Raw genomic sequence first — 19,749 nt, 5'->3', positions numbered from 1 at the left:
AACTGTCTTCACCTCCTCCAAGAAAAATCTTCGGTGGTGCAGCTTCCACCGCTGGTTCAGGAGAAGCTGGCGTGTATTTGGTGTACACACTCCTGAGAAGCTCCTCGGGTGCATTTGCTCGCGTTCAGGATCTCGCGAGGTAAACTCTTTCGCCACGTAATGGAAAGTCAGAACTTGTTGGATCGACTGTACAGGACATCAAAATTTTAGTTTCCACTTCACAACTGCAAGGTGACAGAACAGCGAGGCGAATCCTCGTTACGTTAGGGAATTGAAAGAATCTCAATCCCAGTCGGAGGCCAGGGAAGTTTGGGGACGGGGGCGGTGAGGTCTTGTTGTCGCTGAAGATCTCCATTCCGAAGAGATCTGGTGGGAAGACTAAACAGTCCATGTTTAGTCCAGTGGGGTGGTGGTGTACAGCAATCATAAAGAACTTGGTTGTCTGTACCTCATAACTGGAGTCATATTCAGTATCGTAGGTACTATCATGTCTCTGTGTATTCGATATGAGTTATAAAGTTCTGGTTCGCTTGACAAGTGGCCACGAAGAGACAGTTACCAAGATAAAATTATACATCGAAGGGCCGGTCTCGGGCGCCTCAATGCTGCTAGAATGACACACGTGTACGCAGAGAACACGGATACTCTTTTAATTCGTCTTGCGAACGGCAAAAGAAAAAAGACGCGGGTCCGAGTGGTGCGCGCAAACAGTCTGCTCGTACTGAGGTGACAGAAGACAAAAAAAAGGCCGACAAGGACACAGTGTGTTTGGGGTGTTTGTGGGTAGTCCGGAATTCGCTGTCTCTTTGCGTGACTGTCGGTTTAGAAGTGGCGGACGCACGGGCAACTTCTCTGCGGCCATTCACCTTTTCAGAAGCCACTCCTGGCTTCTCCCGCGGGATCTCAGACCGTTAATGTTTTCAGGAGCGCTAGATTCATGTGTGGCGAGTCCACGAAAGCTGCTGTACATCTCAGCGCAGAAGGACCTGAGTCCTCCTGAGAAATCCAAGACGAATTCAGATTTGTGGCAAATCGACAAAAGTGCAAAGTTTGCCAGGAGTAGACCGGAAGATGTCCCGCTCGTCTCAGAGCGGTGTTAACAGAAGAGGACTTCTGTTTTCCCAGTAAAAAGCATGTGTGTTGTAGATTCAATGATTCGCAGCGTGTGTTTGGGGAGCTTCGCTTCTGCTGCTTTGAGATCATACTAACGGCCAGAAGGAAGTGTGTTCAAAGAAAGGGGATGATGTCGGATTCGCGTTTGTCGTCAGTGAGCTGTCGGTCGATGAGAGAGCTTCTTCGGCTTGTTAGGAGACGAGAGGAAAGCCACTCGAGCGAGAATCCTTGATTTTCGCAGAGTTGTTCTGTCATCTGAGGCAGCCGTTGAAGGAAGCGAAACACGCTGCAGTTTGCAGGCGCGTTGTGCACCTCTCGTCTTGGATGTCGATTCTGTCTCCAGAAGATCCGCTCCCCGGAGCGTTACATCAGAGAGGAAATGGAAACGCAGCGTGTCTCCGTACACGAACGAGTAGAAAAAGAGGAACAAGGTGTTCTGGGGAGACCCTTCTGGGCACTTTCCTCCACCTTACCCCTTCTTAGGCTGGGATTTAGAAAGTTTTCGAAACTGCAGGATCGAAGCCTTTTTCACGTCTCTTCCCGCTAGAGTCTGAGATTCCAGCTTCTCCAGCACGAAGGGCTGACGATGAGTTACGATTACTTTTCCGGTTTTCTTTTCACAACGGGTACTCCATCTGTAGGTGCCACAGCATCTCTGCTGCTGCGTCGAGGCGGGGACTGCCGCAAAACTGCTGCTTTTCGCTCCACAGACGCCGTGACTGAATAAGTCGCCCCGTCTAAAACAGCCTGGAAAAAGCGTGCGAAATGCCTGTGCCGCATGCTGGTGACCACTCTATAGACATACGAAGCGCGGCCATTTTACAGAACTTTCACGCATTCATGTCCCTCTGAGACCTCCCGGAAAAGGAGAAAAAGGTCGTCGCGAATCGGCTTCTCGTTTCCCGCCATACTTCTCTGAGAGGAAAACTCTCTGCTTCTTGATTCTCTGGCCTAAAACAGTGTGTGTGTCTGTGTGTGGGTATGTGTGCGCTCCGAACGACGCCTGACAAGAAGTCGGGACTCGAAAGGCAGAATCGAGAGGCAGAAACGCGCGCCGACGTCTCTCGTTAAGGGTAACGGCAGGTGTGCGTGGTGGTGGCAAAAAAGAACCAAAAACCTTGCGCTTTCCTGCGAATTATAGGCAAACAGCGAGCAAGGCTCCATGGTGGGAGGGTCCCGCTCTGAGCGGTAGCAGCCTGGTGCTTCTCTCGAAGTTCTTCCCTTCTTCTCGACTTCCGCGCACGCACTCGTGCTGCATCTCGTCACAAAAGCTGGAGAAACTCCTGGGCTTGGCACATGGCAAAACTTCGAAACTCCCTGGCGGCAAAACTGGGCTCTGCATCCCGCCTTTCCTGTGCGAGACGGCACTTCTCAATACATCCAGCGAGGCGGGACACACAGCGCCAGCGAGCCTCGGCGGAACTTCATTATCCCCGAAATCTTTCACCCCGTTTTTCGCCGTGAACGAATCAACAAAGACGGACCTCTGCTCTCTTTTCCTTTCCCGTCCCAGGCAAGTCCGAAGCGCCTGTCACAGAAGAAAAGGCTCGGTGGCACGCATGGGGCACACAACCACGCACTTTTCCACGCAAGCCTGGACAACTCACCGTCCGCAGTTGTTTCCGTTACTTGTTATTTCTTTTCGCTTTTCAGACCGTCGCGCGGGGCGTTTAGAACCAAGAAGGTCGGCCCGAGACAGTTTTTCTCCTCGAAGGCGCCGTAGATTATCTGGTCTCGCCACTACCGGAGGTGGGCGGCTTCCCCCGTGTTGCTCGTTCGAAAACGCTTTCGACATGAGTTCTTTTCCCTCGCATTCACTGCGCTTTCCTTGGAATAGCTCGACATCTCTTCTCGGAGGAAAGAAGTCAACGTTCTTGGCCGCAAACCTGAACGCTGGAGGGCGGCAATTCGACATCGAGAGAACCGCCACGCACGCGTCTTTACGCTTAGTTCGACCTTTCACGAGGTGGAGAGCTTTGACAGGTGAGAGGGTGACGGCATGAAACAGATTTTACACTTTTCTCGCAGTGCTCGCGAACGAAACTGGTGAGGAAACAAGTGCCGTCCACATCCACTGCCTTTTTCGCATTTGTTCTCGAAGAAGAGACAAAGCCGTCGAAAAGAACAGTGCTCCGGCCAGATTTCCTCCCCGACTTCTGTGTGTAGCTACTCCACAGTTCACTCTGTTTGCCTTCTTCGGGGAGTAAAGAAAAAACCGGACAACCGTCGAAGAAGAAGACCTTCTCTACATGTCTGCGTCCGTGTGTTTCCCTCAGCAGGCCTGTCAGTGTCTCCTCACTCTCCTCGCGGCACAACTGGAGAGAGGCGGCGCGCGCGCGTTTCGGTTTACGTTAGTCCTCGACTTTTTTTTCGCAGCAAGTGCTTTTTTTGCGGTCCCTCAGGAGGTAGAAAGGACAGTTTTTCCAACTGGATGACCAGTTTCTGTGCTCGTTCTGCGGATTTTTTTCCTTCGACAGTCGAAACAATCGGGAATAACGACGCCACATCCGTCGTCCAACGTCCTTGGTGTGACTCGTTCAGACGTCCTCGCTGCTTCCTTTTTTTCGAGATCTTTTTCCTTCCCTCCTAGAAGAGACCTGTTGTCTCGCCTCCCAGAACCTGGCGCGCTTCTCGCGTCCGACCGACGACAGGCGGCTTCCTTCCTCGTCGATTCGCGTCTTCTGCCGAAACGAGCGGCGGAATTCCTGCACCTCTCTTGCGAGAGAAAACAGGCCTTGCAAAGAAACAACCTACATCCCATCTGGGGCGCTAAACTGCGCATCTCTTTTGCAAGACAGGAGACGCTGTCGAGTCTTTCTGAAAGAACATCTGCGTCCTTCTCGCTCGCGGCGCCTTCCCTCTCTTCGCACTCGGCGTTGTTCGTTGTCCTCGCATCCCGCGCTTCGCCGCTCTCTCTGACTCATTTCCTCTTCCGCGAGACGGCGCGACTTGCCTGACCGGCCCCCTCTGAGTCTGTTTAGGGAGGAACAGCTGCTCTCGAGAGGAGCGGACCGTGAAGAAAGCTGAAGGAAACGCGATGGCGACCCTCTGCAAAGACGAGGAATGGCGCAGGCGCCTGGAGGAAATGGACCAGGGTCATCTCATGCCTCCAGATGCCAAGCCTGAAGGTGCGTTGACGAAAAATTCTCCACTCGGTCGAAACTCGACATGCGTTGTCTCCTCCCCTCCATCGCTTCGCTCGTCTGCCTCAACATCTGGACCGACGAGGCACCTGCATACATTCGCAGACATGCACGTATATCCACTTGTGTAGGTAGAGATGTATCTGACTATACAGTTGTGTATGTTCGTGGACATAGATAGGCGTATGTATGCATATATGTATGTATATATGTATGTATATATGTGTGTATAGAGTTGTGCATATGTATATATATATATATACATGTGTATATATAAGTGTGGATGAAGACGGAGAGGAAAGGGGATTTTCCTCCTCCTGTGTGTGTGTATATTGCGCGTTGAAGCGCCTAAGGGTGAAGCGAGAGAAGGTCTGTGGCACCTGCAAGCGCTGCGAATGTAAAGGCTTTCGCTGCGCTTGCTCGCCGCATGTGAATTCATTGAGCATGTTTTCGTAGTTCGAAAGAAACCATGTCCACATGGATTTCCTCGTGGAGAAAAGGTCTGAAACGAGACAGTGTGGGAAAGAGAAATCCCATGAGCGCCGTCTGTGCCTCGCGCACCGCCAGATTCGGTATTTTTCTCCAAGTTCTTTTGGACACTCTGAGGAATTCGACGGATTAAACTGCAATGAGTTCAGCTTTCGAGCGTCTGTGACGCATCCCCCGGAATGCGTATGTCGTGTAGGACTCTTAACTTTTCTTGAGGGAAATGAAGTGCGAAGCTTTTCCAGACTCCCGAGTAGACAAATCGCGTTTTCCCCTCGTTCCCTGTCTGATTCCTGCTCCCTTTCTTCTTTGCAGATCTGCGTCGCCTGTTCAGGCAGCTGGAGCAAGCCGACAGTTCGTATCCTGGAGGTTTGGGCGCGTATCTTTCTCGCGCGCGAAGTTTGTTGGCGGCTTCTCAGGCGGGGGCGAATCCGTTTGAGGCGTTCTCTGCATGTCATCCGAACGGAGAGCGCGTGGAGGTGGGGTCTGCGGCCTTTGCCCGTTTAGAGGCTCTCGGCTCTGAGGAGCTGAGGAGTTGCGCCTTCGTCCTCGTTGCAGGCGGACTCGGAGAACGCCTGGGGTACAAAGGCATCAAGATCGGTCTGCCTTGCGAAACGAGCACAGGGAAGACGTTTGCGCAGCTTTACTGCGAGTATCTGCTGTCGATTCAGTCGGGTCTGGCGCGAGAAGCAGCGAGTGGCGAGGAGGAGGTGGAAGCGACAAGCGAAGGAGCAAGCGAGGAGGGAAGGGGAGAGGCGGTGAACAGTGTCTCCGCGGGGCGTTCGCCTTGCGTACCCTTGGCCATCATGACGTCGGATGACACTCACGAGAAGACAGTTTCTCTGTTTGAGGAGAACGCGTTTTTCGGACTTTCGCGAAATCAAGTGACGTTCATGAAACAAGGCAAAGTGCCGGCGCTGCGAGACAACGAGGCGCACATCGCGACCAGCCTCTGCGACCCATTTGAAGTCCTCATGAAGCCTCACGGACATGGAGACGTACACACACTGCTCCACCAGCACGGCCTCGTCGAACGCTGGAAGCGAGAAGGAAAAAAGTGGATCGTCTTTTTCCAAGACACAAACGCGCTGATCTTCAGAGCTCTCCCCGCGACTCTGGGTGTGTCGAAGGAACGCGCCTTCGCGATGAACACCGTCACGGTTCCTCGGTGAGCAGCCCAGACAGCCAGGTGTACATACACACGAGAGAGATAGGGTCGAGGAAGAGGGAAGGAAGAGAAGGAATCCACGGTGTTCCGATGCAGAGACGAGACAAAAAACTGGTTGACGGTTGAGGGAGGGGAACGAGGAATATAAAGGGAGCGCCAAGGCAGGTAGATCGTCGTTTCGGGGGGCGCTTTTCCGAGAGGGTGGAGGGTGCGTCGGGAGTGTGACTGAGAACTTTGCTCTGAAGAAACTTCCAGGACTGCCGGTGAGCTCTGTGTGAAGGCCAGGCTTAAAGGAAAAAAGGAAAACCGCTGTCTGTGGAGACTCTCATCGTTGCGTCCTGGGATCTATTGCTGGAAGAAATCGCGCTTCTGCTAGGGGGTCTGCCTTATTATGGGGTGTTCGTATATAGCGCATATCACGCAGTGAGTTTCGCGAGTTGTTTTGATTTCTTTCAGGAAACCTGCGGAGGCCATGGGGGCGATTTGCAAGCTGCAGAAAAAAGATGGATCGTCCATCACGATCAATGTCGAATATAACGTCTTAGGTCCTCTGCTTAAGGTAAAAATGCAGAAGTAAAGGCGTCTGGAATTTCTTCAGAGACAGAGAACGAGCATCGTCTTGTTTTCCCTCCATGATGTCTGTGTCACCTCCGTTCTCGGCCGCCTTCGATGCTTCCCTGCTTTGATTCTGCTCGCTGCAGAAAAAGGGGAGGAGGACGAGAAAAGCCAATCCTTTCCAAGAAGGAAGGGAAGTCACACATGTTTCATCTTATTTCCAAAACGAACGGGTATCACAGTAGAAGAGAATCCGACTGGAAGGACGGCACCGCATGACACCCTTTGCTCTTGTGAGTCTGCTGTTTCTAATAAGCATGCTTCTCGACCTTCTCTCCCGTCCCCCGTCCGTCTTCTCTCTTGGTCTCTGTTGCTGTCTCGGAAAACACTGTCCGGAATTTCTGTCGTCTTCGTCAAGCGTCGCTGTTCTCCGTTCCTTCTCCCGTTGTCTCGCCTTGTAGTTCCTCTCTCAGAGTCTCCTTTTTTCGGACTTCTATCTCGCTCACTGTTTCCTTCAGCTTCGTCTCCCGCGTTCTCTTCGTCACGCCGTCTTCAGAGTCTTTGCCTCGCTCTTTGGGTATCTGTGTATGCTTGAATTCCTTCTTTTTCTCTGCAGGCCGAAGGCCGGGAAGATGGTGCGACGAGCGAAGGCTTCAGCAGCTTTCCAGGAAACACAAACGCCCTCGTCTTCAGCATCGAGCCTTACTGCTCTGTTCTTGAGATGACTGGAGGCACAGTTCCCGAATTCGTCAATCCGAAGTACAAGGTGAGACAGAGACTTCTTTGCAGATGAGTCGAGAATTCTCAAGAGCGAAAGAGAGGTGCAGGGCGACGCATATGACTCAGATCTGCCGGATTCCGGGGACATGGGCAAAGCGGAGTCGCCAATAGTGGACGTAAAAATCCAGAAAGATGTGGAGGCAGGGAGGCAGAAATCCAGAGACGGTGTTTCTCTCCAGTCTCTTTGACCTCTCTCTCCTCTGGAGTCGACATGTGTGCTTGTGGGTCTTTTTACAAGATAAAGGTTCGCTGTTGTGTCGCGTGGAAGTTCACTTTCTTTGTGCTGGTTGAACGAATTTCTCCAACAACCATCCTTCCTGTCCTCGTTTTCGTCTGACTCTCAGGATGGTACAAAGACGAGCTTCAAATCCCCTACGCGACTCGAGTGCATGATGCAAGACTTTCCACGTCTCTTCTCGCCCACTACTCCTGTAAGCAAACATATATAATATATATATATATGAGGAAAATGAATCGAGTTATTCTTGTATACGTATGCATATTTCTATTTATGTAGGAAATTTATATATATATATATATAAGAAAAGTGAATACTCTTTTTTGGATATTTGTGTACTTTTACTTATGTACGAAAAAGGTAGATATATATATATATATATATGGGAGAAATAGGTACTCATTTATCTTTTAATGTTTGCACAGTATGTTTAGGTAAGAACTATGTGCATATATATATATATATATATATATGCGTGTCTGTAGGAAACATGAATATTCCTCTTTCTCATATATTTATTTCCAGGCATCTCATACGCACACATGTCTAAAGTATTTTTATTGGCGTTATAGCTCACTGTGTTTCTGTCATATTAGTAGAAATAAACGCCTGAATATTTAGGTCAATTTTTTCGCATTGAATTCTATGAGTCTACAGCTGCTGATGCATCAGGTCATAGGGTGCCACACACACGTCGTATGGGCCAGCTTCTTTGTTTTTCGATTTGCCTTTCTTGAATGTGTATCGGCCTCCTTCCTCGTCGCCTGTCTTTTCTTCTCTCTTCTTCGTCTCCCTTCCCATCACTTGTGTTCTTCTCGCTTCGCTTTAGCTGCCCGCTCAGAATTTCGGTCTTCTGCTGCGTCCTTCCAGGTGGGTTTCATCGAGCTCGATCGCTGGTTCTGCTACAGCTGCGTGAAGAACGACGCTGAAGACGCCAGACAGAAGGCTGTGAAAGGCATTCCACCCGAATGCGCTCTGTCGGGAGAGTCCGACCTCTACGCGAACAACATGGGTCTCCTCGCTCTTGCAGCTGAGTCTGTCGGAGCGAGAGTTGAAATTGGAGAATCGAAGCCAGTTTGCGGAAACGGGGTGGTGTACCCTATGGGTCCGCGCGTAGTTCTCGCTCCGTCCTGGGGGATCTCACAGGACTGCATGCGCCGCAGACTGCGAGGCGCTTCCAAGATCAAACTCTCTTCCACGTAAGCGGCGAAAAAAGAGAAGGGGGAACAGGACAGAAGCAACACAAGAGGAAAGGAGGAAAAGGAAGAGGGAGACGACCGCGCTCGGCGTCGCGGCTTCCTCGGCAAAGGCTCAAAGAACATTGGGGGCGAGGGGGGGAGGGTGTTCAGCGACGCAGAGTTGAATCGACACAAGATTTTGAGAGACACTCGAGACTCAGGAAAGACGCAACAGAACGAAAGGAAACGTCCGTCTCAGGAAAAACGGGATGCCTCATCGGTTGGCGTTCGTTCTTGTCTCCTCTCAGGTCCACATTAATTGTCGAGGGAGACGTTTTCATCAAACACCTCGAACTGGACGGAGCAGCCGTTCTGCGTGCTGTGCCAGGTATAAAACGCAGAAAAGCAATTCGACGCCAAAAGCAGACTTCTCACTCGCGACGATCGTTTCTCTCTCGCGAAAACAGACAGAACAGCAGATGCAGTATGCAGGCTTTCGCAGGAACGCGGTCATTTTCAAGTGCTACAAGTCCGCGTGTATGAATTTCTTGCGGTCGCCGAAAGGCAATAACGCTCAGGGGTCTGTGCCAGTTTTCCCTGTGCGAAAAGAGAATTTTGGCGTGGATGTCAAAGAAAAAGACACAAACACCCGGATGGATTCAGATTCGGATCATAGAAGGCAAATACGTACACAGGGATCGTTACACTTAAACAGCTAGTTACTGATAGATAGGTGTAGATTGGTAGAGGTAGATGGATATAGGCAGACAGAAAAGTAGATCTAGAGAGATAGACATCGATACAGATATAGATACACACGTAGCAATGGACAGATGAAGGTCGATGGACACAAATGTGCATGTGCTTTCAAGTATGCATGCAAGCGTTGTTTTCTGTTTCGATGGAGGTTTCACAGTTTGTTCTCTGTGTTTCTAGGAGCGAAACTTGTGGTGGAAAGGCTGGTTGTGAGGAACGAAGGATGGCCTTTGAAGACGGTTTCCAACAATGAAGAAGTTCCGGCTGCGAGCGCCATGCGGGGGTACAGGTTCGAGAAGAAAGAGACGTACATTGCAGAAAACACACGAGTCGGAACCACACAAACAGTTCAGAACTAGTTTCGGAGTTCAAGTTGCAGGTGAACAGCGATGCGGGGAAGTCCGCAGCGAACGCTGCGCCGCGAAAGATTGAAAAAGCTGGACAAGGGATGGAACAGGTGTGCTGCCAGTGACGCCTGCAGTTGCATGCAGTTCATTGGACCCTGGCTGTCGCACGACGGAGCGCCGCAGGAGCTCGTAGAAAATGGCGAGAACGGCCAGGCAGGTGTGGGGTGTCTGTTGAAGACGGAGAAGAGAAAGAACAAGAGGGAGAAGAAGAGAGAAAAGGGTGCAAGATTGCGATTGAGGTCTTGTCAATCTTTGGGTCGACGCGCGCTCGCGCGCGCGCGAGAGAGAGAGAGAGTGCCTGTTGAGACGTTGCGTTCATTGAGGGGAAAGAGATGAAGAAGCAGGTGAGTAGAAGGTGGATGAAGTGAGGCTCAGAGAGCGGTGACGCAGGGGGACGGCAGGGCAGCGTTTGCGTCATCCGCGAAGAGTCCAGGGAACGACGAGGGAATTCGCGAGAACACCGGCACTGTGAATACGCGTGAGTGTGCACGGTGTGACACAGAGAGCTGTGTTTTGAACATGCGCGTCGACAGGGGAGGTGAGGCTCTAGGGACGCATGCAGTTTAGGTTTTTCCTTTTTGCGCCTCAGAGGCGACGCGAGGGGAGGAGAAGTTTAGCGGCAGCGTCTGGCGTTCGCCGACTTCTCTCTCGCGACCGAGAATCGGATTTTACCGAGGTCAAAGGCTGGCATGTCTTTTGAGGGAGAGAGAGACGCTCTCGGTGCAAGAACGGAGACAGTGTTCAACGCTTCATTCAAACGGATGCCTGTTCTGCCTCGCATTAACAGCGACAGGAAGTGACTCAGATGCTGGAGTGACCCGCTGTATCGCGAAATCGAGAAAAGCGAGAGAGCATGCACGCGAGACGGGCAGCTGCGGAAAAGTGGAGAGAATTCGGGGAAGAAAAAATCTGAGAGTTCGAAAGCGAAAAGAGTGTGAAAGTGGAGGTTCGCCTTTCGAGGGGTCCCTTCGACAGAAATGGTCACGAGGCGAGACGGCAAGAGGAGTTTTTGGAGAAAAAACCAACTCCGGCGCTGTGTAAGTGCATGCAGTCGTCTTTGACGGCGGAGCTCGTCGTCCGCTTCCGTATAAAAGGCCAGGTCGAGAGAGAAGACATCTTCGACGAGTTCGTCTCTTCTCTTCCGCGTCGCGTGCTCCCGTGTCTGGTCCCGCTTTTGTTTTCGGAGTTCCTGTTCTGCCTCTCGGAGTTTTCTTTTTTTCGACTTCCCCGCCTTTTTTTCGACTCTCGTTTCGCACTGTGCTCCCAGATGCGGAGAAATTTGTTCGAAGATTGTTCAGACAGCTTCGTGGTTGTATGTGCAAATCCATTGTTTGTGCAGAGTGAAGTAACGGAGTTCTGCGTTAAAGAAAATTAGAGTCTCCTCGCTGCCCTCCCAAGCGGCACACACCTCAAGTCTGCACACAGAAGAACAAGCATGCGTAGATTGTATTAATTCACCTCTGGACATTTCTGAGTAACACGATTACAAAAGGCAGAGTCGACGCTTCTGAACGCTGGAGCGTACTGCCCATCCATTTGCTGGAAGATGCACGGGCATGCGTCGTCTCTCTGCAGTTACCTACAAATAGGAATGTCTTTCTTTTGGCGTGTTGTATTATTACCGTATGTGTTTCGTTCCAAATATACGTATACACCTGGATACATATATGAGGAGGCAAGCCGGTTTTAACGCTCAGTTTTCTCTCCGTCGTTGTGACTTGAGATCTCGTTCTTGCTCTCACACCAGTCGAGTCCACGCACGCGGTTCTTCAAATGCTCTATTGTTGAATGGTGGATGGAAGAACCACTCTGACACTGGCCAAGGAATCGAGCTTTGTGTGGATCATTCCATTCACGTTCTATGGAGTTACATTCATCATATATATATATATATATATATGAATATATGTATTTATCCATTTTTGTATGGATGGATTGTGTGCACTGGAGGGAACAGTGTTTGCGTTATGTCGATGGACATGCGTCGAGAGCTATCTCCGTGTTTTTGAAGGGTACACGATGAGTTCGCGGGTGATTTGCTTCTCGACGCCGTATCCCACACGAGATCCCGTGTCTCTGCCGAAGACGTTTCACGAATTGCATTTTTGGTGTTGTTTTCCGCGTTTTTTACGTTTCTTCCACTCCAGTGATGTGTTGCGGAGTGAAAGGAGAGCCATTTTTCCAGAAGACCGGCTGTCGGCCGTACACGTCGAGAAACCCCCAGAAGGCGAGGAAAAAAGGAGAGGCATGCGGCCGTCACATTCTCTGCAGCAACGACTGCAAGAGAAAGCGAAGACAAGTGATGCTTGAGACGCGAAGAAGACATCGATCCGGCTGACAACTAAAGGTCACCGGCGTCACTGACTCTGGCGCCCATTTCATTGGTTCCAGAAAAAAAATAGCAGTAGACGGAATGTTTCTCCGTCTCCTCACATTGTTTGGGACAAGCCTGGAGAATGCAGGCGCCTCCACCTCGCCAGCGACAGCTAGATTCCGTGTCTTCTCTTCTTTAAAAATTTAGAAAAATCTGGCGGAAGACGCCCGACAAAGCAGCTGTTGTTTAAACGCAGAATCCGTTTTCCTGTCACACCGCAGTTCGGCGATGCCACCAGAATCGAAGCTAATCCTCCGTCGAAACGAACGACTGAAGGCGCCTTCCGACTTCCCGAGGTTCTCTCCTGTCTCTCTCCTAAATGCATAAGCAGTTCGATGCCGCGACTCACTCCCAAGCCCAACGGTTCCCTACAATGTTTTCTACGACTCTTGAAAACTTTCTCTTCCAAGGTGCCTTCTCTGTTCCAGCCTTGACAGGCAAACACATGTGTGCTACGGAATGACCAAAAGCATATGTATATACATATATATACACATATATATATATATATATATATATACATATATGTACACGTATACATATATATATATATATATGTACGAAGATATGTGGATATATACCTCCATACATGCACCAGTATGTAGGTATATCGCCTTAGGCTTGATTGGTTGACCCTTCAGAGCAAGTAGGGATTTTTTGTGAGGGTGCCGTGTTTGAAAATGTGGGAGAGTCATCACTGTCCATTTAAGAAGTCATCGAGTGTAGTCCCCCGTTCTTCAAGTCGCTGTTGGATCTGCGCCAAGAGAATCTCTTTTTCTCTCAGCTTCGCAGCGACGCTTCCGGCAGAAGGCGATGCAGGGGTGGCCTGGTCTTTGTGTTGTTTGTTGACCATCATTCCCGCGACTTCGAACACAAGGATTCCTCTGAACCAGTTGACGACTTCGTCTGTGATCATCACATCGAATTCCTTGACGCTGTGAAACTCAGGATTACGGTTGCTCATGTCGTCTGTGGAGCAGCGAACTTCAGAGACCCCGTCAATCCACTTGTAGTTCATCTCCGGTCTTCGGCAGCAGTTTTCTCGCAGATCGTGTGCGGAGTCCACTTTCACAGTCACCTTCAGCATCTTCCCCTTGATGTCCTCGACTGTGTCGTAGTAGTCCAAGTCTGCGACTTGCGGTCCTTTATTCGCTCTGCATGCACTCGGAAGAAGCCGAGAGTTGCTGGGGAAAGTCAAGGCAGCCACTTGCGAGCTTTGCTCGACCCTTTGCAGCTTTTTACATCAGCCGCCTGCTTCTCTCTGGAACTGGAAACAACGGCGAACGCGACTCGCGGTCGGCTACAGACTCCACGGGAAACGCGCGAGATCGTATGTCGGGATGACGTGGAGTCGCTGCCCCCCAAACGCTCCATAAGGAGCCAAGATGCGTTCCAGTGCGCAAAAAGTCCGAAGCTCCCAGCTACCTTAGACTACCTTAGAAAGTCCAACAGGAAACGCTTTGCATAGTAGTAATGCAAGGAGAAAGATGGCAGGATTCTCAACGGTGGTAGCCAGCCCTGCTCCAGAGACAGAGACTATAGGCATGTCCGTCACGCTTCGTTTTTGACAGACAGTTCTCATCGAAAACGCAACCTTGTCCGCAGATCTCGAATCGAACGCAAGGCTTCGAGAGTGTGACATCCAACACACAAATGCCCAGCTGCATGCTGTGTCTTCACACCTAAACCGGAGACACGCAGACGCGCCTTTCTGCGCTTGTACAGCAAAAACATGCACGAATTTACGTTTTCCTGTCGGCACATACACAAAGTTATGAATGCATCTCTATCTACCTACCTACATATATATATATATATATATATATATATATATATATGTATATATATATATATATATGCTAATCTATGCATGTCTATACAATTATGTATAATTCGAAACCTACCTATATTCATATATATATATATATATGGATATAAGTATATCTGTGTATACATATGCATGTCTGTGGATGTTTGAGTGTGTGGCGGCGTGTGCTCGCCTCGTAACGGACACCGATGTTTCGTCGCAATGGACTTTCTGTCGCTTGTGCGGTTGACGCTTCCCTTAATATTACGGGTGTCACACTTGAATTTTCAACGGGCATGTTGTGAGATCGACGACTGGTTTTAAGTTGAGGCTCGACGATTTGCGGGGGGTGAACACAGCTGGAGAGAACTCACACTTCCTCCATGTCGACCAGCAGGTCGAGGTCAACGGAGATGGACAGCATGCCCTGTTTCTGTCCTTTGAAGTCGAAGATCGGAAGCGCCTCGTTTTCCACGGGCAGCAGATTGAAGAGGACATCCAGATACAGATACGCTTGGCCCAGAACCTGCACACCGTCCACCACACAGAACTACGTGGACAGGTCTCCAGTTTCGAGAGACCGAGACTCCAGTTCTTGACGATGCGTTAGCAGACCTTGACTCCCGGTATCAGATGCAGGCAAGCGCGTGATCTTACTAGCGCTGGAAATCTCCACCTCAGTGGACTGCACAAGACCATTGAAAAACAGTGCTGAGGTTCAATAGCGTCAAGACCCCCCTGCGAAAACGAGTGGGCAAACGAGAAAGGGAAAATCAAGCAAGGCTGTAGGCGAGGGATGCATGGACGGCGGAGGCTCTTCTGCATGCGTCAGTCGAGTGCAGTTTTATTCATGCGAGTCGAACACTGCGTCACTGGAGTTGTTTAACTACATGTGTGTGTGTGCGCGCGTCCTTTCTTGCCCAGTGCTGAGAGAAGAGCGTATCCTCTTGCAGAGGTTTTGACGGCACACTATCGCAGCTCATTTGCATGTATCTGTGCATCCGTCGCGAGCGTGACTTGTTGATACTTCGATGTGCAGATTGGTGTGGTTGCGACTTGGGGAGAGACCCATTTCCATTTCTGAACAGAATAGACCGCCGAGCGGCAACGGACGCAATGGAATCCGCGTTGGTCCAAAGGGAAGAGTGCACTTGAGTTGGCGGTTCCCGTTGCTTCCTGCTCTGGTGCTCCACGTTTTCCCCCAGTGCAAATCTTCTTTCTATACTCTTCGAGTTCTTTACTTGGTAGGAGTCTGGATCGGAAGCGAATGGGTCATCGGGGCCGTCTGGTCGTTTGAATTCTCCTGGCGGGGAAGACATGTACTGGTTGTACAGCTCGCGCATGTCGAAGATTTTCTGCTCAAAGAGGTCGAGTTTCCAAGCTTCGACGACGTCTGTGTCGAGCCGTTCGACGCGAATTTGGATTTCCGTCTGTTGCATGACGTTCGTGGCGGTTCCTTTTCGGGAGATGTCTAAGCCGTCGTGTTTCATGGTCAGTTTGGGCGAGAAGAAAACGCCTATTCCGAGTTCTTCTGCGATCGAGTTCGCCTCGTCCGTCAACATGATCGTCCGCGTCAAGACCTCTTCAAGCACGACCCTCGCACGGTGTTCCGCCTGTTGATTGCGCTTTTCCTCTTCCTGTTCGGCACTCAGTTTCTGCAGCTTCTCGTCCAGCTCCGCCTGTTTCTTCTCGAGCTCGAGTTCGTGTTGCCGCCTCTCCTCCTCGAACTGCTTCATGAGCGCGACGGCGTCGGCGCCCTCGGCCGTCACCATCTGGGCTTCTTTGTCCTTCACGCGCAGCTCCCATTCCCGTTTCTCTCTCTCCATTTTCTCCCTCTCCTCCTGCATCTTGGCCTCCATTTCCCGCAGCTTCGCACTCGCCACCGCGTCCAGACAGACCGCGTCTCCGTATTCGTCGAGGCTCTGTTTGTTCACCTCCTTCATCGCTTCCTCCCAGGACGGCAGCGACTTGTCCACAGCCCGCGGATCGAGGTACACAAATAAATTGGCGTGACCAAAGAGAATGCGATCTCGATGCGAAAGCGTCCTCGTCTCCTCAGGTGCAACGGCCTCGCCGTTGATCAGCGTCTTCCCGTTCGCTCTCAACTTCACTTCGAAGTCGACCCCGTCTGCCACCGCCTTCTCCTCACACATGAGAGTCGCGTGCTCCACCACCACTCCCAACCCCCCGATCTGAAACGTCGGCTTCTGCTCGCTGTTGGGCTTCCCGACAGAGCTGCTGCCGACCGACAGAATCAGCGTGATCTTCCCGGAAAGAAAAGGATCCTCGTTCAAGTTCTTCAGGCACGGTTGATTCTCGTCCAGCTCCTCCCTCCTCGCAGCTGCGTCCCGCGCCTGCGCCTCCGCGAGCTTCTGCTGCCAACTCTTCGACATCTCTTCGAGCGCGCGACGATTCGCCTCCAACTCTTCTTCGTACTGCTGCTTCATCTTGTCCATTTCCTCCTGTGTCTTGCCTGAGTCCGTCAGCACCAGGTCGCCCCCTGCTGCCTGCGAAAACGGACCAACTCTCAGTCAGAGAGACAGATTGCATCACACAGTGTTGCCTGAGTCTAGGCGAGACTCTGAAGACCTTGTCTCGGAAAACACCGAGTCCGTATGAGAAGGAAAATTCAACGCAGAGGTAATATGGAACGGAAAGTCCAGCTGTAGCTTCCAGCTTGTCGGTGCTGCATGCCCTCGTTTGCACTCCAAGAGGGAGTTTGAGTGTCTACGGGGCTTCAGAAGGAAGTTGAACGAGAGCAGGCGGAGTTTAAACTGGAGGCTCGCGGATGGAGTTTTTCAGTCTGTCTAGACACCATTACCAAGTCTACTTGATGGTTCATCCGGATGGAAAGACCTAACTTTCCTTGCAGACTGACAACACGGGGGAATCTACAAAGTGAGGATCATGATACACAGAGACTATTGCCGAATCCGGTGTTTCGTTGATACAGACTGATCGATGTACGTCTACCGAACAGGCTAACACTGGGGGTGGAAAACGGCGCGTTTGTTCTGTTGAAGGAAGTGCCTCTCGATTCGAGAGAGTTAGCAGTTGTCGCGGGCTTCGCATTTGCTCTTGAGTATCGGCGACGAGTCGGACGACTGGTGCAGATGTTGAAGGTGCTTGCTTCCCTGATCCCAGTGCTCCTGTATTTCTCGTCCCCTTCACGTTAAATGCATTAAGGAAAAATTAAGGAACGAGGTATCCAGCATATTTCAGTGAGAACCACATTTGTAAGGCACCCACGAGTCGTCGAGTGTGTCGAGTTCGCGGAGACAGGGAGTGAACCGGTTCAGTCAAAATTATTTCTACTTGTTTCGCCACAAAGGAGTATGGGCGTTTAATTACAAATTTAAAAGTATAGGCGCCTTTTGCAGCTTTCCTTTTCGCTAATGAAATGCTACCAGCTACTTCTTTCAGCTTCCTTGAAGGCTTCGTGAAAATTCTACATGGTTCCTATCTTTGACGCCGTCTGTCTCCCCTGTCGCCGCATCTGAAACAGTCTCCATCTGTGTGACGCACCTTCTTCAGTCTCTCGTTCTCCTCCTTCAACTCGCGAATGAGCCTTTCGAGGGGATTTTCGTTGATGACGGCTTCGTTCTTGATCGATTTGACTCTGTCTGCATATCGGAGAGTCGACAGCGTCTCCTCGTAGTTCACCGACGCCGGTGACAAGGCGGCAATCATACACGTTTTACTGTTCCCTCCGAGAGCAGACTGGAGAATGCGAGTCAGCGCTGAGTCACGGTAGGGGATGACCTGCGAGGAAGACACAGTGACGAAGGCGCAAAAAGGAGTTTGAAGACATGCAAAAGACTCTTGAGGAGAATAACTCGTGCCTCACGCAAGCCAGCAAAGTTTCCTGACGAAAAGACACGAAAGTAAACGCGTTTAAGCTCCACCCCGGCTGCTGTGGTGACGCGGACTCGCACTTTGAACGGTGTCTTTCTACCCTAGACTACAGAGATTGCAGTTCGAGTTCCACATGCACAACTGCACATTTGTATTTATGTCTTTAAGTGTAGCTGTATCCAGTATAGTTGTATGCATGCATGTATGCATTTGTGTGAGGATGGATGCATTTCTATAAGACAGCATATACGTAAGGGAGATCCAGCAGAGTTTTGAGTGTGTGGGTAAGAAGCCCACTGTAGAACCGACGAACACCCATTTGCCTCGCAGTCTGCATCTGATAATATGTACGTTCCTATTGGTTCCTGTGCGACCTTTCTGAGGATAACAGCCGACTCTGTTCTACACGCACACTCCAGGACACAACACTCCATAGGTGTCTGGATCAAGCTAAAGGGCGCAGTTCTGCCCTTATCCATGCATGCATCTCCATACATATGTGTGTAAATAAGTAGAGAAAGACGTATCTGCATATGTGTCTGTGTGTGTAGCACTTTGAGTTTTTGAGCATGCGCCGGAGCGTCCACAGACTCATTCAGAGAACACTTTGCACCTGTCCCGGTTTCAGTTTCCCGCAGGCTTTGTCCGCGAGAGCCGAGATGACATTTCCTAAGGCAGAAAGGGACTGGTTGATCGCGCATCCTTCCTTCAAACGGTCACCCGTTGCTCCTGTCGAACCTGCTCTTTCGGATCCGGCCAAATCAACGAGACTGATCTCGGCTGTCTTCTGGCTCAGAGGCTCTTTTGTATTTTCGTCAAGGGTCACTTGATTGTAGACAATTTGGAGGACCGTGTGTGCCCGCGACGACGTGGCGTTCATTAGCGTCGCCCCGACCGTTCGGTTGCTTGTGCCTTCAGTCAGAAAGAGGCAAAGCAACGGTGAATCCGAAATCGGCACTGTGTGAGAAGCCTGTTCTACATGTGTCGCTCTGTAATCTTCTGGCGGATCCATTTTTCTCATGCTGTTGTATCTGGACAGTGTCACGGAAACTGTGAGCTGTACCCGGTCAGCAGTCGCTTGCTTCAGGGTATCGCATAACAGTTGCTAACTTGCAGTCACAAGCACAGCTTACCAGCAAGGTGTGGATATCTAGCAGACTGAATGTTTTGTGTGCGGGTGTTGAATAAACCCGCAAGGAATGCAGATGGTGGTTGAGATGGTGTTGCTCACCTTCGTCGAGTTTTGCCTGAATGGCGGCATACGTGTCGACTGGATGTTTGGTTAGGTCTTGAACAAACGTTCCGAGCTGTGGCGTATGACGGATTTTCAATCCTCCCTTGGGCCTCTGCTCAGGCTTGACAAGGAGGTCCTGAACGGCTTCGTTGTAGATTTCTAGCATACTGACCGTGACTTCCGACCGAAGAAGCGGGTCATTTATAGTTTTGATTCTCTGGAAGATTTCTTCGCACGCACGGACAACAATTCCCTTGTTGGCCCCGTACCCCACCATCGAATAACTTTTCCCCGACCCCGTCTGTCCATAAGCAAAAAGACAGGCATTGTAGCCCTCAAAGGCATTGTTCAGCACATCTTTCCCGATGTCGTTAAACACCTTTTCTTGATCGGCATATTTGGCAGAAACAGGTCTTGAATAGCCATTGTCGTCGTTCTCAAACCCATCGTGTGACCAGTAAGAGTAGTCGAAAGCAAAGGTGCGGTTCTGTTTCTCGTCGTCCACGTTGGTGATGGTCGTGCTCTTTCCGTTCATGTCGATGCACAACCGAGCATTCATGGTTTTCTCTCGGTCGTTGAAAGGCCGCACACGGACGGCCACCTTAACTGAAGACATTGTCGCGATCTTAAGAACAGAGGCACCAGGTTCTTGATG

The 19,749-nt window shown here is 50.7% G+C and overlaps 3 protein-coding genes across 3 annotated transcripts; 2 read left to right on the top strand and 1 right to left on the bottom strand.

The window, feature by feature from the left end:
- The first annotated feature begins 1,977 nt into the window (after nt 1–1,977).
- TGME49_218195 (hypothetical protein) lies at nt 1,978–3,985 on the top strand. Its single transcript, XM_018779802.1, has 2 exons — nt 1,978–3,096; nt 3,591–3,985. The coding sequence occupies exons 1-2, from the start codon at nt 2,673–2,675 to the stop codon at nt 3,701–3,703; spliced, it is 537 nt and encodes a 178-aa protein (XP_018634843.1). The 5' UTR covers nt 1,978–2,672; the 3' UTR covers nt 3,704–3,985.
- Nucleotides 3,986–4,150: 165 nt separating this feature from the next.
- Nucleotides 4,151–9,776, top strand: TGME49_218200 (UDP-sugar pyrophospharylase; the record flags this gene model as incomplete). Its single annotated transcript, XM_018779803.1, has 8 exons — nt 4,151–4,241; nt 5,058–5,910; nt 6,367–6,469; nt 7,082–7,231; nt 7,590–7,676; nt 8,354–8,682; nt 8,970–9,049; nt 9,598–9,776. 8 exons carry the CDS (start codon nt 4,151–4,153, stop codon nt 9,774–9,776), a joined length of 1,872 nt encoding a protein of 623 aa, XP_018634842.1.
- A 3,116-nt stretch (nt 9,777–12,892) lies between these two features.
- TGME49_218210 (Chromosome-associated kinesin KLP1, putative) lies at nt 12,893–19,710 on the bottom strand (the record flags this gene model as incomplete). The annotated part of the gene is made up of 6 exons (XM_002370568.1): nt 12,893–13,352; nt 14,380–14,531; nt 15,247–16,512; nt 17,531–17,767; nt 18,474–18,772; nt 19,092–19,710. The coding sequence occupies 6 exons, from the start codon at nt 19,708–19,710 to the stop codon at nt 12,893–12,895; spliced, it is 3,033 nt and encodes a 1,010-aa protein (XP_002370609.1).
- Between the last annotated feature and the right edge of the window lie 39 nt (nt 19,711–19,749).

This window comes from Toxoplasma gondii, chromosome XII, assembly GCF_000006565.2.
Source record: "Toxoplasma gondii ME49 chromosome XII, whole genome shotgun sequence".
NCBI classification, from domain to species: Eukaryota; Apicomplexa; class Conoidasida; order Eucoccidiorida; family Sarcocystidae; genus Toxoplasma; species Toxoplasma gondii.
This window is presented reverse-complemented; position numbering and strand designations above follow the sequence as displayed.

Coding starts and splice junctions, on each gene's coding strand:
- TGME49_218195 (XM_018779802.1), top strand. CDS start 2,673: ATGGGGCACACAACCACGCACTTTTCCACGCAAGCCTGGACAACTCAC. Junction 3,097..3,590: donor GAGGTGGAGAGCTTTGACAG/GTGAGAGGGTGA, acceptor TTCCTTCGACAG/TCGAAACAATCGGGAATAAC.